A 21,275-nucleotide genomic window follows, 5' to 3' on the forward strand; every position below is an offset into this window, starting at 1 on the left:
CGGCTCCACTGCAACTAAATTTGCCACCGAATTCCCATGTGGTCGTTTGTTCACCAACCATTATAATCCAGTTTGTATACATGTAAGTTGTGTGTGTTGTGTTAAGCAATGCAGACAACCTCGAATGATTTAACTGACTATTCAACTCAGCTATATACCAACTGAAATTTGCACGAAATAATCGTGCAACCAACACTTCAATAACTTTTCAATACAGTAAAATCTCGATTACTTTAAACTTAGAATTAATACATTTACTCCTGCCTCCCCAATATAATTATGGTCTACTACCGTCGATGCCCTGAGCATTTTCAGCGACGTGCAGTAGTCTGTGTCCTGGCCAATCCTGAGGAATTGGCCCTAAAAAGGCGCTTCAGAAAGAAGACATTTTCCTGAGGACTATAGACAGAGAAGACCCCAAACCTCTCAATCATAGCGCTCAACGTTGGGTGCCAGGGGAGGATGGGGGCACAACACCGACGATGACCAGCGACGATCAGCAGCAGCCTGCGTATTTAATAAGGGTCCATCCGGCCATTACAGCCACATTATAGCAATTAAGCTATGTAAGAGTACGAAGCCCTGGCATATCACCAGGCATGCCGTTAAAGAGAATTTTTTGAAGCCAAATGGTGTAGAAAATTTATCTTTACACAATTTCCGTAGAGTATTAACCAAAAAAAATCCAAGTAATTTTGAAGCCAAAAGTGGGTCGCTGTCACGGCTAATGAGACCATAAACGACACCCGAGACGTGGTTGCTGATAATATAGAAGGTAAGGTGGCAAGCTCGCCCTTACAAGGGCGGTTCGTCGCCGCATGGTGCCGGCTGGTCCCTCGTCGCTGGTGTTGATGCCCCTCCCCTCTCGTACCCCGCGTTGAGCGTAGGGATTGAGAAGCTCGGGGTCTTCTGTGCATGTCGTCTGGTGAAGCACCAGCGTACCGGTGCTCTATCTGGTCAACACATCCTTGCCACTCGAAGTGTCCCGCGAAGATGTCTACCGCAGCGTTCATCGTTGCCTGTGCCGTCTATCGCCATACAGGAGTCCCGACAGTACCACATGAGTTACTGGAACCGGGTGACCGAAACCTTTTTGTGACATCCCCCATGCATCGAGAGTCTGTATGACCCATCCTCGTCGTCCCAGCGCCTTTGTAGAGCCACTCCCTCGGGACACCGACGGCTGCACCCCAATATAATTATGGTCTACATCTGTCGAAGTCCTGTGCCTTCTCCGCGACGTGCACGCTCCGGAGGGAAGGAGAAGATCTTACGAGAGAATTGCAGGATGTTTTTTATACTCGACCATTGAAATATACAAGAACAATTCCGTTCTTGAAAAAGTTTTACTGTATTTCCAATCTATCTTGGTTGCGCAAATAAGATAGTCAAAAAGTAATCAGAATTTCACGGACTTGAATTTCTCATGAACTTCTGCTAATTATATAGTTTGACAAATAAATTTAAAACAGTCCGTATACATGTATTCTTATCATTCCATTGGCAAAGCATGTTCTTAAAATTTTGCTTATGCAGTAATAATTGTGGACAAGGTCAGAATAAGACATCTGATTAATGACCTCTAATAACGAATAAGGTGTTCCGCGTAACGCACTGTTAAATTCTTGTATCAATCAAGTTTAAACAAACATTACGACTAATAAACAACATGGTGGTAGTTGACACAAAAGACGGGCACTTTTTTGTTAGTTAGGTGAGAAAGAGGACAATACTGGCGTACTTAAATTCTAAATATACTTTAGAGCGGAATAGCCACAGTCTTTACATCTATTTTTACAAGTTCGTATACCCAATTAGTTCATTTTTACATTAGGAATAGATAATTCTCCTATATATGTTTGGGTTTAATTTACGCTTAACATACCGATACCTCTCTTATCCTATCCTCATTCGCTTTATTACAAACTGTGATCAGTAAGAACAACCTTTGAAATATCATTTAATTTACAGTCCAGATTATTAATCTCTCTTTCAAACTTTCGATACTTAAATGCTCATTATCGACGTACATTTTGAATAAGGGAATCATTTTGCATTCAATTAACTATTAGAAGAAGTCACGACTTGAACAAATTACTGTGATATGTTGGGTGTGTATATAAAATAATGCCACAAAATATGACTGGATGGATGTGGAAATGAAACACGACTAAAAGGAATGCAAGTTCGTGATCAAGGTATGTAATTCTCAGTTGTATTTGTTGTTATTAAAAGAAGGATTAAATATAAAAAGTTTTAACAGCATTAAATAATATATCATATATTCTACATTATATCATTGAAATAGATAACCCGTTTTAATTACAGTTTTCAAATACAAAGGAAGCAGAAATACACAAGAACAATGATAACATCAGTTTCTGTGACATTTGTAAATAGGTAAAATGTCATGCGCTGAAAACCAATTTATTTTCCTATTGATGTGAAATTGATCATGGAGTGTTTTTTTTTTCAAATCAATGTTTGAAAAGGAAAATGAATAATTGCTTCTCCGTGTTCTGTTAAACAATTGAGGCAACGATAATAATCGGTATCTAAATAATAGCCGTGGGTTTGTACAAATTGTGTAAATACATAAAATGTGGTATCCAGTTTATGAAATCGTCAATTAAGTTCTAACAGCCATTAATTTGAGGGGTGATCCTTATTTTAAGCAACTTTCCTAAACTTTAACTAAATATTCTGTATAAATGTTTAAGGTTTCGATGGAGGCCTTGAGAAACAAAAATCAAACAACACCAAATCATAGAAAGAAAGAGTTGTTTGACGTGAAAATTGAACAGCATGTAAAACATGTATATTACTTTACGAAACAAGTGTCAGTATACTGATATAAACATTGAATTCCGGAAAAGGGCTGCCTAAAGGGGCTCCACTTCCGGACAGTTAAACGCCTTTAAAAACTCACCATTTTCAAAGAACTGTTACACATGTTTGTTTTGATGCATTTGCAATAGCGTGCGAGTGGTGAAATTTCGCATAACAAGGTGGAACATAGTTTTCAGCAATTGTTTATCTTTTTTTCTTTACAAATGGCATTCATTTTCAAAGGGAGACAACTTTTCTCAAAGATTACTTAAAATAATCGGAAAAAGTTGTTTCCCTTTGAAAATGAATGCCATTTGTACTTAAAATAATCGGGAACAGTTGTCTCCCTTTGAAAATGAATGCCATTTGTAAAGAAATAAAGATAAACAATTGCTGAAAACTGTGTTCCACCTTGTTATGCGAAATTTCACCACTCGCACGCTATTGCAAATGCATCAAAACAAACATGTGTAACTGTTCTTTGAAAATGGTGAGTTTTTAAAGGCGTTTAACTGTCCGGAAGTGGAGCCCCTTTAGGCAGCCCTTTTCCGGAATTCAATGTTTATATCAGTATACTGACACTTGTTTCGTAAAGTAATATACATGTTTTACATGCTGTTCAATTTTCATGTCAAACAACTCTTTCTTTCTATGATTTGGTGTTGTTTGATTTTTGTTTCTCAAGGCCTCCATCGAAACCTTAAACGGAACACAGAAAATATACACAGAAAAAAACTTTCCTATGATTACATGTAACTCAGTGAGAGCTCAGGTAGCAATAAATCTTAAAAGCATAGCAGACAACCAAGCAAAATAAAAGCAGACTCAAAGCCAGAATATTTTCTGTTGATAAACTGCTCCTAATATGTACCTGTTATTGTTTAACGAAGTATTTACTGCGTTTATGTACGGGTTTATGCGCTTGTTTTGTTCTTATTGTCTGTTTGTTTTACTTTATTTTTTGTTAATGTCCGTAGTTCACTCATCCGTATAAACATTTTGCAGTTCGCGTTGCTGTGTTTTTGCCTCTCGCTTTCTTCTTGGTACAGTTTTCAAATTTGGATAATATACAGAAAATATTGCGCGTGTACGATAGCAGAATAAAGGAAAGCAAATCACGGTGAGCCGGTACTGTGACAGGAAAGGCCGAACCGGCGACAGTAACCATCAAAACAAATCAACACCCTTTACAATATTTACAAATTTATTTACATAAGATGATTATTAACAATGAATAGATATGGAAAAAAAACTGATTATAAGAAAGAAAAAAAAGAAAGTTCAGTATCTCTAGATACAAAAGTTCTTATAGTCCATTCTAATCTGACGTGACACAGGTCTTTAATGTAATTGTGAACTTTAAGTAGCACAAACAAAACAGATTTCTAAATTCAGTCCCTTTAAACCGTGAATACGTTGATTCCGTGTTGGCTCCCTATGGTGGTAGGTGATTGCATCCCTGAGCTGACTTCAGAGGATAACAAAAATCATCGTCTTTGCGGTTTACGGCACAACCATGGGACGAAAGCTCTGCGCTGGGAATATCACATCCAGGCGAGTGAAGACAAGTGAACCTCGGGCATTGTACTTCCGGGTTATGACATCACCAGGTAAAATCGTCTGGCGGAAGAAGCTAAAATATATAACATATGGTAAGCACCATAGCAAAACAAATAAGTCAGGGCATAAAACTGCTCCTTTGGGTACACCATACCTCCGTAGGCTCCCATAAATAATACGTGCTACTTATACAAAACATATGTGCTACTAAGTTCAAACGTCACATGATTAAAATACGTCACTTATTACTTCCATTATTACAAAGATTACTTACTTAAAAGACTAAAGTTAAAGTATGAAAAAGATATGAAAAGTATATGATGAAACATTATAGATACGGACATGATAAACTGCAGCTATTATTTACAACTACAAATTAACAAAATTCAATATAAATCAAACGTTATATCATAGTTGGCATCCATATAATATCAAATGCCATACACTACAACGGACATTAATTAGATGTGCTATAGACTGGCACACAATTACAATAATATATTACAAACATGGCACTAGACTTGCCATATAGATTTATACATAACCATACAATGCAGTAATGGCGTTCCATAATTAACAAAAATGTTTGACATAAGTTTTTGAAACAAAGTACTTTATAAATATCATGTTACAAATTTCAGTACAAATTTTACATCTTATATAAACGAAACATTTTAGATTCCTCTTTCCAAATAATTTACAAAAGTCTGAAAAATTTAATAAATTATCCTGATATACCGAAACTAGCCAAAATCACATGCCGAAAAGTAAATGTTACAGAATTCTGTAGAATGAACAAAAATTTACCAAATAAAAATCGTAATGCAAAAATCATACAAAAATCTAACAAATAAATTTCTTACCTCGATCGAGCATAAATTTCTAGCAAGAAAATAATTCAGACATAGATTCGTCTATAAAGTCGTAAGGTGGTGTGCGCAAGGCATATCTAGTCCAGTCTATTTAAAGGATAATGTCCCGCCAAATACTAAATTTCATAGGATTCACGGCTAAGCCGTGGACTCCGACTATTGTCATTTTCACGGGATTCACGATATAGCCGGGGAATCTAACTACTTTGGCGCGAATTTAAATTGACAATTTGAGGCCCATTATAGTGGTTTTGGGGATAAAAACATAAATTACTGAAGTTTATAAAATATCAACTTTCTTATTTCTGAACAGAATTTAATGAAATTTACATGGAAATTTAAGTTATGAAATACAGAAAAACATGAGAGGTATTTTATGCGTGAAATCTGACATTTACCTCAATAGCTCAAAAATTTACAAAAAGATGATGCAATACCTGCATTTACAATACATATAAAATAAGGCCCGTATGTCAATTTGTGACAGGTACAGCTGATTGAACCATCTATATATTAGTTCTGTCAGTCGTTAGCTAATTCATATCTTTCTGAATAAACTGACACAAGCTCTTTTTTACGTTTTGTCTAGAGCGTCACATGGATGTGCAGATGGCTAAATTCAAAAGATAGAAATATAAACTGTACTTGTTGGCGCGTATAACATATGGAACATTCCTCTCGTTATTACGATATCCATTAGTTTCATTATTTCATTGCCTCGGATGTCATCGTGCGAAACGAGGAAAACTTTGTTCGCTTTAATATGTTTACTTCAGTTAATTCATATTCTTTATGATACATCGTGATGGAAGTGTTGGAGTCTTTGATACGATTTATGTGATACGACTATTGTGAAAATTTAAAGGCCGGAGTCCGTGAACTCAAATATCCAGGTGGATGGCCATTAAGCCTATATGGCTAGAGGAGTGGAGTTTTACAACACTGTTACAGCACTATACGGATAAATATGACTAAGTTTAAGAAATGGTTAAAGTTTAACAGTTTAATACTTTGTTTCTTTTAAACTTCGGACGATATGTTGTAAAATTAAGTGACAACATTTTATTTACACTTACACGACAAACTCTTTTATTTTTATATCGTAACAATGAAAAGATTCCGCAATTACGAAATGATATTTCTTGAATTATTTTGTGATTAAGAAATAGTATTTCGGTTTTACGAAATATTTCATAAATACGAAATCTTATTTCGTTTTTAAGGAATACAAAGAAGGTAATGCTAGATGTTACTCCATTAGGATGATGTTCGTGGAATATCTTTGTTAATGTTTAGAGCATTGACATATGATATTATACTGAACAAAGCAGCTAAACCACGAGTTGTTATTTTGCTAAAAGACTAGTTGTATTTTTTGAAGCTAAAAACATGTTTAGATTAACATGTCGTTAGTAACATATCAACATTTCAAAATTATTAGATAACGTATAGATACGATTTTAACCATTTTACTACGACTCAAAAATACACATTACGTTGTGTTTTAAAAAAAATGGATGAACAGAGAGGTTTTACTAGAAAATGTCAAAAACCCTTTATGATACGACACGACAAAAACATCATTCCAATTTTGTTGTGTGTGTGTGGTTTTTTTTTATTATTATTCTTTTAAACGTTTTTCGCCAGTTTGAAATTTAGGCATTTTAGTGCATATTTGTGACTTTTGTGCATCATTGAAGGTTTCATGTGCACCGCCGTATGAATACATATACGCGGATGTCTCTCAATTCTATTCAGGTACTTATAACATGTGTAAATGTTAAGTTCTGCTCAACCAGGGGATAGAGGACGTGGACGGTTGCTTGCATTCCCACTAGCGTCCATGAACAGGCTCAATCAAACCGAGCCTGCAACATTTTCATTTATGTCGTGTTGAGCGACCTGTGGTTTTCCACTTCTTTTTTTTCAAAACTGGACTGAAGTCGTAAAATGAGTAAATTCACGTGATGAAATTGTTTGAATTTATTAAAATTTTGAAATTTTATCAACACTATCTTGCTTTGAAGGTATGCTAGATTTCAAAAACGTAATTTCAGTAATAATTAGGCTATTGGCAAATTCACAAACGGCGTTGTTTTTTAAGTTTTCAGTTATATTTTTGTACAAACCGCAATTTCCAAAAAGAAAATCGTGCAACCGATTGTAAAGATGTCAATTACCCATTTAGTGAACGGTCACGATTTTTAAACACAATATTTACTTTTTTAGTAACGAATAACTTACTTCATAAAGGTTTCAGACATTATCGTTCATAAAACTTCAAATTGTCATGATCAAACAGAAGTTTGGATATAGTTTATATGTAAAAAGTTACATTTAAAACATAATTTCTGACAGCCTTTTTTATGACATACTTCGGTTAAACTGTAACTTGATACAACGTACTCTTCACTTTTACAAAAGAGTCGTGCTTCTTTTTATATCTGATATTACATTTCTCAATTCATTTCACTGGAAGGATTTTTTTCTATGTTATTCGATTTTTTTTTATCAATAAGCATAGGTAATATTGAATTGGACTGGATTTGAATTTATTCAGTGTACGTAAAAAGCACAAATTGAATTACATTTTGTAAATACGCGTAAATATTTATGCACCTTTTCTGTATTTAATACAAGGAAATGTTGTATAGAAACGAAAAGTTAAAATGATACAAACATTCTTCGGATAATATCTTAACATCAACTGATAATATAAAAAGGGTGAGTATCTTTAAAGTAATAACTGTAATTTTAGTATTAAAAAATATAGGTTAGTGTTTATTAGTAAACATTTATCAAATTAAATTGGTCTGGCGCGACTCCGACGCGCGACCAGTTTAATTTGATAAATGCTTACTAATAAACACTAACCTGTTTAGTGTTTGAAATTATTTTTTGTTTACAAATTTAAGCTCCGCCTACAGACACACTGTGCTGTGTACCTGATTACCTGGTAGAGTCAAAACCCATCTCCCAAGGTGATGGTAGCTTTATTCAAATTAGTTATACATGTAGAACAGCTGATGTAATCACTAGGAACCGGGCTATTTTCGGTAGCGATTACTACAGTAATCATTATGAATAATAATTATGAATGAAAACGGGAATACATGGAGGTCAGCTTCGATCTGCTTGATTTTGGATTATATATCAGCGGTGCTCTGGAGCCGGATATTAAAAAATCTGAAATTGAATTACCAGTAACCGCGCCGACGGCAATGATAAAGTTTCCGTCGTAAAGTCCGAACAAGCCTCTGAGATGCTGGAAATGGATCAACCAGTTGTGCCACGCAACGATTACACGAATGATTTGAAGTATAAATATTGCATACTCTTTACCAGTTGACAGTTTAATTGAAATGTTTTAATTTTTAAAGTTATATAGTTTCTGTAACTGTTGCCCTGTGAAGGTGACACTAAACCTGATTCTTTTTTTTTCCGGTGCCACTTTTTCGTTGTGGCCATTTTGGACTACAGAAAGTGTTTTTCATTTGTCGACTGAGATTATTCCCTTGGAATTTGTAAACATTCAATTGGTTTGTTTTCTTTTTCTTTTTTAATTGTTATGATTTTTCATTAAAACCAGGAAAGCGCGTTGTAATTTCTGTCTAAACGTTTGTGTTTACGAGTTAGCTATTTTCCCAAAATGCGTAACATTTGAATATTGTAAGGCCCCTATGTGGAATCCGATTAAGACTAGGCAGAGTTTCATAGAGAATCACGGATGACGTCCGCGCACACACCTCTTGTCCCTCCTATACAGCGCTTGTTAATCGTTTCACTTAAAAGTATGTGACTTACCGTGTTAATAAACGACTGGTTTACCAAAATAAATTTTCCGATAATTTGAAAAAATACTGCAGTGCCATTGGACAAAAAATAATTTCAAACACTAATTATTATAAATGCCAACAGTATTGTGATTATATTTTGATAAATGCACGCAAATGCATTACAGCTAGGAAAATAATTACAGCTAGGAACATAATTACAGGTAGGAACATACAGGTAGGAAATAATAAATAAACTTACGTAAGAGTTTTTAATTTGGATATTTTTGGAAGTTTTGACCATTTGTCAAAAGTTTCGAATAGTTCTAAGCCGTTTTTAATATGAAAATGTTTACAATAATAAGGCTTTTCTAAAAAATAAATGTTTTTTTTTCCGACTGTACATTGTGACCACTCTACCTATGTGTATCAATTATCATTCATTTATGTTTGTGGACTTTGCCATAATAACTTGATCATATAAACTATATTGTATGCTAAATCTCTCTGAAAAAAAAATCATTTCTATTTATGGTGCATTTGTATTTTTTGCCATAATAATTTTAATCTTATAGTTTGTGAACTTTTTCTGATAGTGTGTACTTTACAGTAGAATAAGTGTACAATATGTTGTGGTTTATTAATCACTAGTTAAAGACACTGATTCTGGTATGCCTGGTATGTGGCCTATGGAGATCATAAGGTCTGCGTATTGGCGATAAGGGCCAATACACAAGTCAGGACCATTGGTAGCCTTGCTTCTGCTTTTCATAATAAGCTACTGTATAGCTACTGTGCAGTAAATAAATTGTAGGTGATATTTCTCACCTTTATAGCAAATCAGTTCTCACCTTTATAACGAGTTTAGAAAGCTTGATTGAATTAGGGCTAAATAAACAAAGTAATAAGATACAACAGTGTTTTATCATATTTTTAATAAAGTAAGTTTTTTAACAATTACATCTCATTATTGCTGTTTTTTATTATCAAAAATATAAAAAATGCATTCAGACACATAGCTTTTAGAAGTAATAAATTATTGTGTATTTTGAACAATGATATAATTTATCTTTATTGCTGGATTTTATTATACATAAAAGAAAGTTAACATTATTTAGACAACACAAGAGGAATTAAGCATTTTTAATATATAACATCCTTCTGTCTATATACCTTCTTTATCTATTAAAAATGCAACTGAACGCTTCTTTAATTTGTAATAAAATCCAGCAATTATCTTTTTTTTTTTTCGTTTTTATTTTGTTACTTTTGTTAAAAAGATCATAATCATTGAATAAACAAACTTGTAATTTCTCTTATTAAGTTTTGAATAATTATTTTATGGTGAGAAATGCTTTGCTATAAGAGTTATAATTTAATTGGCCAGGACATTACTCAACATGACTGAGCAATCAAAATTAGTATCTTATCGATTAAAATAATTTTGTGTACATGCTGAAAAAAAGACTAAAAAAAACAACAACATTTCAATTAATAAAATGCAAAACACAGGAAATAACCAATTTACCTGTAGGCAATAAAATTTATGATTCTCTGACAATAATTAGGCTACATGTCAAGTCTACAGGGGTTTTATGGACCCTTATCAGACTGGACCAGACAGGATCTTGTATATTGGGGATTAAAAAGTCTGGTATTTGGGGGGGGGGGGTCACTTATATAGGAGATTTTCTTTGCCTTTAACTTGTTTGAGTAATATATCATGGGTGATCTTCAACAAGGTCAATATATGAGTACGTTGACAATAAAGATAATCATTTAATATACATATAAACATGATATAATTGGTTCTGAAACAAAGTATTTACAAAAATAGAGTTCATACAAAGAATTGTCTTAAAATTTGTCATCCAATATACTGTGGTTTGTAACACCATGAGTATGTAATTCATTACATTCATTTTGATAACCATTGATATTATCACCAGTTAAGGATATTAAAAAAAAGACATGCCATGTGCTACCCGCCCGCTTAGCTCAGGTCTACGGATCGTGGGGTTGTAAGTTCGATTCCCGGGCGGGGGGTATGTTCTTCGTGACGATTTGATGAAAAACTTTGTGTCTGAAATCATTTGTCTTCCACCTTTGATTAATGTGGGGAAGTTGTCACAGGTTTGTACTGGTACAAAATGCAGGAACACTGGTTAGGTTAACTGCCCGCCGTTACATAACTAAACTACTGTTGAAAAACGGTGTTAAGCCCAAAACAAAAATAAACTGTCAAAACTATCAATTTAATTCTGCTCAGACTTTTCATACATACTTTTGCAACAACAGCAACAAAAATACATAACAATTGCAAGATTTGATATATTTGCAATGTTGCGTTAGAGTAAAACGATAGCATGCGTTCAGTACCTTCAGAGTAAAAACAATGCGATTACATGTGTGTAGTAAAGTTAAAAACAGCTGTCGTGTGACGAAGTATAAAACAAATGACTTTTTTCAGGTTCACAGAAGTACTATAGGAAACCAATTTTCTGATTCATTTTAATATTTAAATTTCAATTCTTTTGCTTTTTCTGAAATTTACTATTTAATTTTGTGCTTTTAAAGATGGCAGACAGAAAGTCACGTGACATTGCAAAAGATTCTGCTAGCAATGCATCTATTGATTCTATGGGAAAGGAGAAAAGTTTTCGGCGTCTTCTTACCAGGTTTGCAGACAAAACATCGATGGTAGGGGTATGTTATATCAGCAATGCTAAGTTTTGGTGGGCAAAATTGATATGGAGCTTCATGTTGCTGGTAGCCATTGGGGTAATGTCTTTGCATCTTTGGTATGTTGTGGATCAGTACACGGACTGGCCAGTGCAGACAAAACTTTCACTGGGATATGAAACACTTAGATTTCCAGAGGTTATCATATGTAATACAAATGTAATGCACAAAGGACGTTTTGACAGATATGATGGGGCGTATGAACTGAAGAAACTTATCAGAGATTTGCAACCAGAAAACCTCGTACCAGATCAGTTCGATGCAAACTACGACCCGTATGCAACCAAACCGCCAACAGTAACTACTCCAACACCATTACAAAACGTAAGCTTTCAGTTTTTCTAATTTCCCATAAACACAAATATAATAAATCAAGTACAGTAGTTTAATTCATTTACTCCATTTGGTACAAACTAAACTGTGATTATCATTTGAATTCTTGCGACACCTTTATGCTAATAGCATTGTAAAGTCCACTCGTTTATCTCATTAGGTAGAGAACCAGTTCGTAAGGTTTTGGGTTAAATCCCTGTTCGACAATTTTATAGAAAACATTTAATTTATATCTTTAGTCAGTTGCCTTCCATCTCTGAGTAATACGGAGATGTTGCCAGTAGGTCAGTACTTGTGCAGAATCAACAAACACTGGTCAGGTTTTCTGACCTTCGTTCGCCTGACTAAAATACTATAGAATGAATGACGTAACACCCAATCAATTAAATAATAAACGTCATTTTATAGCAGTAGAACTGCACTACATGTAAGTGATGTTCACACATTTCATTCATTTTTACATTTGACGCACTTACACTTTAAGATTAAAAGGTTTCAACGCCGGCTTTGCTACGAAGTTAATATGGCTGTTTTCTCTCAGCTTTTGTATCATACATGTTAAGAGTAATAGTTTTTCAACTATATTTTGACGAATTATGCCTCCCCTAACATTGCACTGTATTAAATATTAGGTTAGTTGTGATACAATTTCGATTTATGAACCGATTTGCTCTATATTCTAAATATAATTATGTCATAAGTTACAAATAACGAAATCTTTCCAATAATTTCCTTGATTTCCCTTCATTATCCACTATTAAAATAGTCTGACGCCCTGTCTACTCTCACTGATTATATTATTGTTTTCCATCAGTTGTAGCATATATAACTTTCGAGTCTTTTTGATAAGTGGCAAAACGACTATTGCAACAATATTATCTGAACGCACATGTACATCTGGCAAAATATAGCGATTTCATTTCATGTCAGCGCCCAAAACATCAGGCAGTATAACGATTTTACTATTACTGAGCGCACCGATACATTTGGAAGCATTGCAATTTTACTTTATCTGAGCGCCCGCATTTTATTAACGACTTTCGATACGAAATTTAAGAAATGTTTGCCATGGAAAAAGATGAAAAAAATACAACGTTAATATAGTACTGTTACCTTTTATACAAACAATTAAAGCAGTCAACATTTACTCATACCATTATCATAATGCCCCCGGATAACTGGAACGTCGGCGCGTTCTGATCTCGACGTAGTTTAGCAACGTCAATAATGCGGGTGGAGGTTGCTTCAATATATGATACTAGCAGTTCGTAGAAAATTTGGTGATTGAACATACTAAGCGAGTGTGTATAATAAAAGGGTCAATATACTATCTGTGCCTTCTAGCTATTATGACATGCCAAGATTCTTAATGACCCTCGAGCAATTGCACTATGTGTATGGCAAGAAGGCGCAACCAATCCGTCGTATATTAACCTGTACATTAACCTGTTAATATTGCGCAAACCTAAATTTATATTTATGTAATTAAATCGTTATAGACATTTCAGATACATGTACAATACAAATGTACAGTGTGATCTGAAAGCGAAAACTTAAATATAGGCTAATACTCGGTTACCTACTCGGTCAGTGTTTTATCATTGCTGCCATATCAGCTAAAGCCGTGATTGTTGATTGTTTGGATACTGTTGTATATCTCATATACATTTGTTATTTCAAGAGGCGCAAGCGTTTCGTCGATCAGTATGAGAATTTTAACAAGTCCCAGTATGATAAAAAAGGAGTTCCAAATCCTCGGGATGTAAAAGAAAAGGACGATGATGATTTCGATGGGAAAGTAGATGCACAGACAGAAATAGACGATCTCTTTACTGAACTGTATATGGATATTGAGAAGTAAGTGAAGATTTTGTTTATAATGCGGCTATGTGTCTAACATCCACATAATATGACACTTATTGAAAATCACCGAATGGGAGTGAAAGAGTTTAAATACACCTCAAGCATTTGCTTACTAATACAATTTGTCCTCGTTTGTCCTCATTTGCATCGAAACTAAACTGAAAATTTGGTCTTTAAAAACATTCTTTTGAAAGTGGACACCAAAATAAAAAATAACATTTTTTTGCAACAAGCTAATGTAAAAATGTAAATACAATAACTAAATGCTATTTATGTGCGCTGATACGAGTATGAAACATATAGGCACTTTTTACAAATCATGCTAGAAACTCTAGGCTCTAGATGTATGGGTTTGAAAGGTATAGATGCACTAAAATAGCATTTACTTCTGAAATAAATTACTGAAAACATAAAAGCAATTCTGTCTTAAATCATATAGAGCAATAATCATTTTAAACGTGTGACATGTGTCACGATCAGTTTTATCGTCCGCTTTAATTTCTAGCTTTTATATTTTACCATTATTTTCGGATTTTTAGAGATCAAAGATCAAGACTGGGGCATAATATAACAGATATGTTGGTAAGCTGTACCTTTAACGGAAGAGAGTGTACTGCAGAGTAAGTTACAAAGTAAATGTGTAAAATATGGCGCATCTCATTCTCTAGTCTCTTATCAAAATTTATTCCTATAAAACTTTGAATATATACCAAATATTAGAAAAGAAAAAGTGGAAAACCACAAGTCGCCCAAAGCGACGTAGGTATATCAAACCAAGAGATATAAGTGCATCTAATTTACAACAATTTCATTGTAAAATGTGTTTCGCCATACAGGTTTTATCCTTTCTTAAACATAGTTAAAATAGTTTTGATTGGGTTATATTATGTTTGTAGATAACACAACAAAATGTTTATACTTCTTCATTGTGCATTTCTTACAAAATATTTCTTTTTGCGTTTTTCACATCTTTCAGTATGTTTCATCTCCACCAGACATCAGACTATGGGAATTGTTGGTCATTGAGGTCAGAAAAATTCAACGTAAAAACATCCGGCCCTTCGGGAGGTACCACGTAATATTCATAACACTTTATCAGCTAAGATGCTAAAAGGCAAAGACACTGCATGCTTATGGTATCTCAAAAAACTTCCCACTATCAACCATTCCTAGCTGCTTGCTAAATGATCAGAAAATATAAACCGAGGTCTTGAATCCACCAGAGATACTTAAAACTTACATCCCTAACAATTTATTCGACACGGAACATATGATATATTTAGAGGAAACCCTACTGTTTTTATTTCCTTGGTATCTCACTGTCGAACTTACTGTCCTGAATTAATAAGAAATTTAAGAGTGTGTCTTAAATCAAACTATATCGAAAATGTATATTTTTCAAACTGAGATATTAATCATCAATATGATTATATTTCAAAGGTCTTTCCCTAGTGTTGTTTTTGGAAGTAACAGAGTATTTGAAAGGGATAACGACTGGCTATGGAGCTAGAATTCAAATACACGAACAGCGCACACATCCCTCTCCAGCTGAAGAAGGTCTCTTCATTCCTGCATCAATGGAAACTGATATTGGACTAAGAATGGTAAGATGTTATTGCTTTCTTCAATGCTGTGCTGTTGAAAATATACTTTGTCATTTTTAAAGTAGTAATGGAGAAATTTGGAATAATATGTTTAGTTCTGGATATTTTGTCAGCATACTGTATGCTGGATTCATAATTAAAAACTAAAAAGAGTTTGTTCAAAATTGTAACACTAAATATTAAAATCTATTTGTGAAGGTCTAAGGTCACCTGCTTTACAAAATATATTTTCTTGTTCATACAGACAGAATTAAAGTATATATCTGATAACAGGTTTATCACGTTACCAAATTTAACGCTTTTTACAATTCAGATATAGATTTCACGGATTTCACGGCATATTGTGCTATGTTACATCCCCGAAGATGGTTAAGGTTTTTAAGAATGGCAATCTCAAACACTGGTTTATAGAATTGGTATGAACGCGAGTGCCAAGAAGTCCAAACTTTGTTGACCTTTTCACATTTCATTAAACTCGTATCATTTTTCTGCAGCTGACAATAGAGAGACTTGGCGGCCTATATGGTAATTGCGACAATGGGGATGCGTTTATGAAAGACTACAGTTTGAAATATTCAAGGAGGGTATGCAGTTTTGTTTACTGTCAAATCAAGCAGGATTTATACATTTCTTTCTGTTTAGTGTAAAATCATTTTCGGTGTAACTTTAATGAGTAACAAGAGCTGTCGGAGGACAGCAACGCTCGACTACTTAACAGCCTTGTCAGTTGAATGAGCATAAGTCTTTAAAGGGGCACAATTTTGTTAAATGGCAAAACAGGGTTATGGAACCTATTAGCTGCATGTCAGATCATCACAAAGTACTCTCAGCGATTTTTAAGATGTTGGCAAAATATAAACTTGCACTATATTTTTAGTATATGAAATTTCTTACATGTGACTACAACATAAAACACATCATCAAGGGATAAAAGCCCTGTAAAATAATGATATTGGCGGTTTGTGGTTAAGGCTGTTTGCATGTCTGCAATGTGTTTTAAACTTGTATTTTGACATCTCTTGTCCTCAGTATTTGTTTCCGGCCTAAACATTCACTTTACTTAATTTCTTAACCCAGGCTGTATTAAAAAGACAATAAGCAACTTTATTTCAGGCTTGTCAGCAATTCTGCAAGATTTCCGAAATAATGGAGATATGCAAATGTTTCGACCAAAAATCAGAAGAATTTGCAAGAATGAAAGACAATAAGCTTAGACCTTGTAGATCCCAACCTGGTATGTACTTCGCACCGTTTGTTTTTGGTGAAAAACAGTGCCGTATGGAAATATTCTCACTTAATTGTATATCTAGCTGTGTTTCCATAACCTATCATGAACAGACTCAATCAAACCAAGCCTTATGTATGTTTTTGCTTGGTTCCATTCTATGTTTCTAAAGGATCTCCTTATAGGTTTTATTAAGTGGTCTTAAATGTCAGACTGTATGTAAATATTTTATAGAAATGAAAGTGAAAGAATCTTGAACCGGATGGTCTATGTTTACAGGTGGTCTATTGTACATGTTTAACTGTTTTAAAATATCTGTATGTTCGTTTGTGTACTTGTTTGCTTGTTGTAAAAATAAGTGGCTCATTATTCTTTTAATAATGGGTATTTAACTGTAACATCAATATTTAGATAATTTCAACATTATCTCGTTCTTTTTATACAGAGATTGAGTGTATGGTTAAAATAGTAAAACAGTTTGAAGCTCAGTCACTTTCTTGTACATGCGAAAACCCTTGCAGGTATGCTATTCTATATAAGTTAAAGCAATCATAACCTTAATAAAAAATAAAAAGCCATTCGCGCTTGTGTAATTCACCTCCTTTGGACTATTTTCATCTTAGATGAGCAGAGTTTTTCTTTAACATATTTAATAGTATCAATTCAGTGTTTCTTTTATATATCTGGTGTTAAAACATTCACAAACAATGCTTATTATTTTACACAATATGAAAAGAATATAAAAAAAAATCGTGCAAAAAATCATATTGATGGCATGCATTATACAGTACAACCTCTCCAGAGCGGCCCTCTCTTAAGCAAAAACCTTTCTATAACATCATAAAAATTTCCCTAAGCTGAAATATACAATCAGATTTACCTCTCCAGAACAACAATCTCTACATTATAGTCTGTTTTTGTATCTCCCAAAGGGTGTTGCTCTACAGAGGTTGCACTGTACATTGATGCAGTATCTAGTGCCTATTGTACACCTTTACAGACAGGAAGGATTTTATTAGAACTACCCTCAATGATCTTTTTCAACGCAAGTTTGAACACAACCTAACTTCTGGTCTATATAAGACCAACTTTATTGTAAAAATTATATTAACCATACCATTATATTTGTCTTCAAAATGTTTTAAATCGACTATTTATGAATCTTTTCATACAATAGTATGTAACTTATAAGTTTTAGTTGTACTCCTAGGAAGGGTTTTGACAGAACATCCTTCCTTAATTGCCAAACAGTATATCATGTATATTATTGAGTATAAGTTTATTATTATTTTCAACTTGATTGTCAAAAGTATCAATATCAACCAGTCAATTATTGAAAGATTTCAAAATATTTGAAGTCACCGTTGCTTAGTGTATAAGGCTGTTCCTAAATATACCTGTTTATGAGTATTTACATTAAGTTCTGTGTTATAATAAAATATTACATTTGCAGTGAAATACATTACACGAAAAGTGTTAGTCAGAGACAATGGCCAGCAGATGATTATGCGGTAAGATAAGCACTCAAAAGTTTCATCATTTAGAGGGTGTTCTAGAGGGCGTAAACTGAATATAAGACCAAGCTACTTTTATTTTGCTTGGCAGCGGATTTTGTAATTAACGAGGAAGTAAATTCAGTCCGACTAGAGTTTAACATGAAAATTTTCCACATCGCATAGATTGTCGCCTTACGTGCAATAACTTATTAAATTTACTAAAGTGAAAACTGCAGAAGTTCTGTTAGGAAAAAATCTATTATATTTTTCGAACGATCAAAGTTTTACTGCAAGAAGTTCCTTCTTATAAGTTTATATCTGGCAGTATTGCTATCTGTTTCTTTACTTTTTATTCCATTCCCCAGATGGTGTTACTACAAGGAGTTTGTGAGAAAGATAAGGCTGTGTGTTTATCTTTGAGAGGTGATATTAGCGACATAAGCAAAATCAGGTAAGACAATTTCATTTCTTTCCTCTTATAAGCGGTTAAATTGTATTAGGTTTATAATTAAACAATCTTTTCAAACAGATTCATTAGATTTACAATTAAACAATCCTTTTCAATCAGATTTTAAAAATCTAAACATCATTAATGTCTCCATGTAATTAAAATGCAAGATGAATTTAAAAGATATATAGCTTAAATTGGTAACTGATGTAAGATACGAAACAGAATGCAGCGAGTACTAGATATATAACATCGTATGATGATTGGAACACGTGAAGCCTTCTTTTACTCGGTCCGCATGAACACAATCGTACACAAAACTCTCGAGATCTACTTCCTTAAAAACCGGTACTGATGTCATATTAAGTGTGGTCGTGACCACTATTGACTCGAAGTTATTAGTCATGCAATTTTCGCATTATTTAAAGAGCGAAACAATATAATACGTTGATCTTTTATGTATTCCAGTAACAATTTCTTGAAGCTGAATATTTACTACGAAGATCTGAATTATGAAAATATTACGGAAGTCCCAGAAATAGAGGTATGCCAATCAAATAGAACTGACTGGCGATAAGACATAAGAATTCACATACAATTTATCTTTTGTTTTCGGTTGTACATTTTTTCCCCGTACATGATGTCAGATTCCTGCGGATTATTGAATTTTTCTGTTTAAATATTACGATTATTTGGCAAAAATTTGGAGTGTTGTATTTCTTTATAGTCTGACAGCTAAAATTAGTATAACTATTCGAGTATTCTTAACGTCAGATTGTATATTGTTCTTGTTGCGATATTTATACAGCACAGTTACATACTTGGCCATGTACTAGTAGTAAAACTCTAACACAGTTGAGGTTAAAAGAAAAACGCAAAATGTAGTACTTATTCTAAGAATTGTTTGTAATTCATCTTGTTACTTGTGTTTTCAGCTTCAACAGTTTTTATCTGATGTGGGTGGTGCAATTGGTCTATGGATAGGTTTGTCCATTCTGAGCCTTTGTGAGTTAGTGCAATTGTTCGTTGAGCTATGTGACTATGGTATCCATAAAACTGTGAAGGAAAGAAGGCAGAAGAAAAAGAAACGGAGAAAAGAACGCAAAACTCCTGGTAATGGAAATGACCAAAGCTTTGAAAATAAAAATGAAAGTCTTTGGCCAAATATGAACTTTGGATATGGACATAAAAGCGGACGGAGTGATATGCGTTCTTTCACGCCTTCACGCAGTGGTCATGATAGATATTCGGCTGATTCTCAACCTGGAGGTGACACAATGTATGATAGACCGTACAAAGACGATTTTAATAATCAGTCTCTACGCTGGTAGGTCGTGCGGTTTGCTTTTACTCGGAATTTCCGTTCCGCCAAAAACTAAGCAAACGAAATTGTGATGTTTAATTCAAGAACTCTACGTCGCATTGCATTTGCATTTTATTCCCGTCAAATATATGTTGTCATACGTTTTTGAAAAAATAAAGTCTTACTAGTTTATATTAACATATCAGAATTCTTTGATTACCATCTATATCATCTAGAGCACTTTTTATAGAGCAAATCCATAACAGGATTTAATGTGTTTTTTCCAGTAAATTTCACATTTCCATATGTTGAGCAATGAAGCATTTCGAAAAGCATTTCTTTTTCGAAATTTTGCAAAGCATTTACAAAGAAATATTGCTTTAGGCTAGCTAGCTTTATGCTAGCTAAGGTATTCCGAAGTGTAAAAACATTTCATTGACAAATGAATCTAAAACTGAATCAAAGTTTTTAAAAAAATGCTGAAATTTTCAAGGGAAAATACCCTGTTAAAATCGTGTTTTTGACGAGAAATTAATCAAGACATTTTAAAAATTGAAAAAAGTTTCTAATGTCTGTAACTGCCCATCACTTCCACCCAAGAGGTGGTCAGTTCACTTCCTGTCATGACAACAAAGGAAAGTAGTACAGGCAAATACAAACAAATAAACTGAAAGTACTTCTCTTTTTATCATAACGATCAACAAGAAGAATGGGCAGCCAGTTTTAGGGCCAAACTAAGTTTTAGGGTGTAATCACTATTAGATGATTTCAAAAACATACAGTTAACACAAAACCATGACAAACTAAACGTTTTAATGGTTTTTGTTAGACTGTATAAATTAAAAAGGCGTGCGAAGCGTTTCAAGAAAAGATGCCATCATCAAACACCAAATATTGTACCATTACCATGTTATCAGCAACTTCCACCATCGATGCCGTCCACATTGCATCAGACTTACTGTCTACATGTAACTGCCCCTTGTGATTTAAGTAGTTAGAAACAGTTGTTGAGAAATAAACAAGCCATCCTATAATATCAAACACGTTTATTACATTTCGGTATCCGTATAAAGTGATTGGCGAGCAAGAGGAATGTTATGTAAGAATTAAAGCATTAAAAGCATTAAAAGCAGTTTTAGTAAGATTTTACGTAGCCAAATTGCTGATATAATGTATACGTAATATGTAAATTACACTGCTGAGCCATAATTGCGTTCTGATGACTGT

The 21,275-nt window shown here is 33.7% G+C and overlaps 1 protein-coding gene across 4 annotated transcripts; it reads left to right on the forward strand.

The window, feature by feature from the left end:
* The first annotated feature begins 1,981 nt into the window (after positions 1-1,981).
* LOC123525360 (amiloride-sensitive sodium channel subunit beta-like) lies at positions 1,982-20,250 on the forward strand. 4 transcript variants are annotated; one of them, XM_045304340.2, is made up of 14 exons: positions 5,975-6,248; positions 7,902-7,985; positions 11,612-12,100; positions 13,791-13,966; positions 14,512-14,592; positions 14,949-15,040; positions 15,413-15,576; positions 16,071-16,160; positions 16,690-16,810; positions 17,247-17,322; positions 18,255-18,312; positions 18,663-18,748; positions 19,214-19,289; positions 19,681-20,250. In XM_045304340.2, the coding sequence occupies exons 3-14, from the start codon at positions 11,612-11,614 to the stop codon at positions 20,074-20,076; spliced, it is 1,905 nt and encodes a 634-aa protein (XP_045160275.1). In that variant the 5' UTR covers positions 5,975-6,248; positions 7,902-7,985; the 3' UTR covers positions 20,077-20,250. The 4 variants fall into 4 exon arrangements, with proteins under 4 accessions (XP_045160276.1, XP_045160275.1, XP_045160273.1 ...); XM_045304341.2 differs by lacking the exons at positions 5,975-6,248; positions 7,902-7,985 and adding an exon at positions 1,982-2,198; XM_045304338.2 differs by lacking the exon at positions 7,902-7,985.
* The last annotated feature ends 1,025 nt before the right edge of the window (positions 20,251-21,275 follow it).

Source organism: Mercenaria mercenaria, chromosome 3, assembly GCF_021730395.1.
Source record: "Mercenaria mercenaria strain notata chromosome 3, MADL_Memer_1, whole genome shotgun sequence".
NCBI lineage: Eukaryota > Metazoa > Mollusca > Bivalvia > Venerida > Veneridae > Mercenaria > Mercenaria mercenaria.

Coding starts and splice junctions, on each gene's coding strand:
- LOC123525360 (XM_045304338.2), top strand. Junction 12,101..13,790: donor CTCCAACACCATTACAAAAC/GTAAGCTTTCAG, acceptor TGTTATTTCAAG/AGGCGCAAGCGTTTCGTCGA. Junction 14,593..14,948: donor GGAAGAGAGTGTACTGCAGA/GTAAGTTACAAA, acceptor CACATCTTTCAG/TATGTTTCATCTCCACCAGA.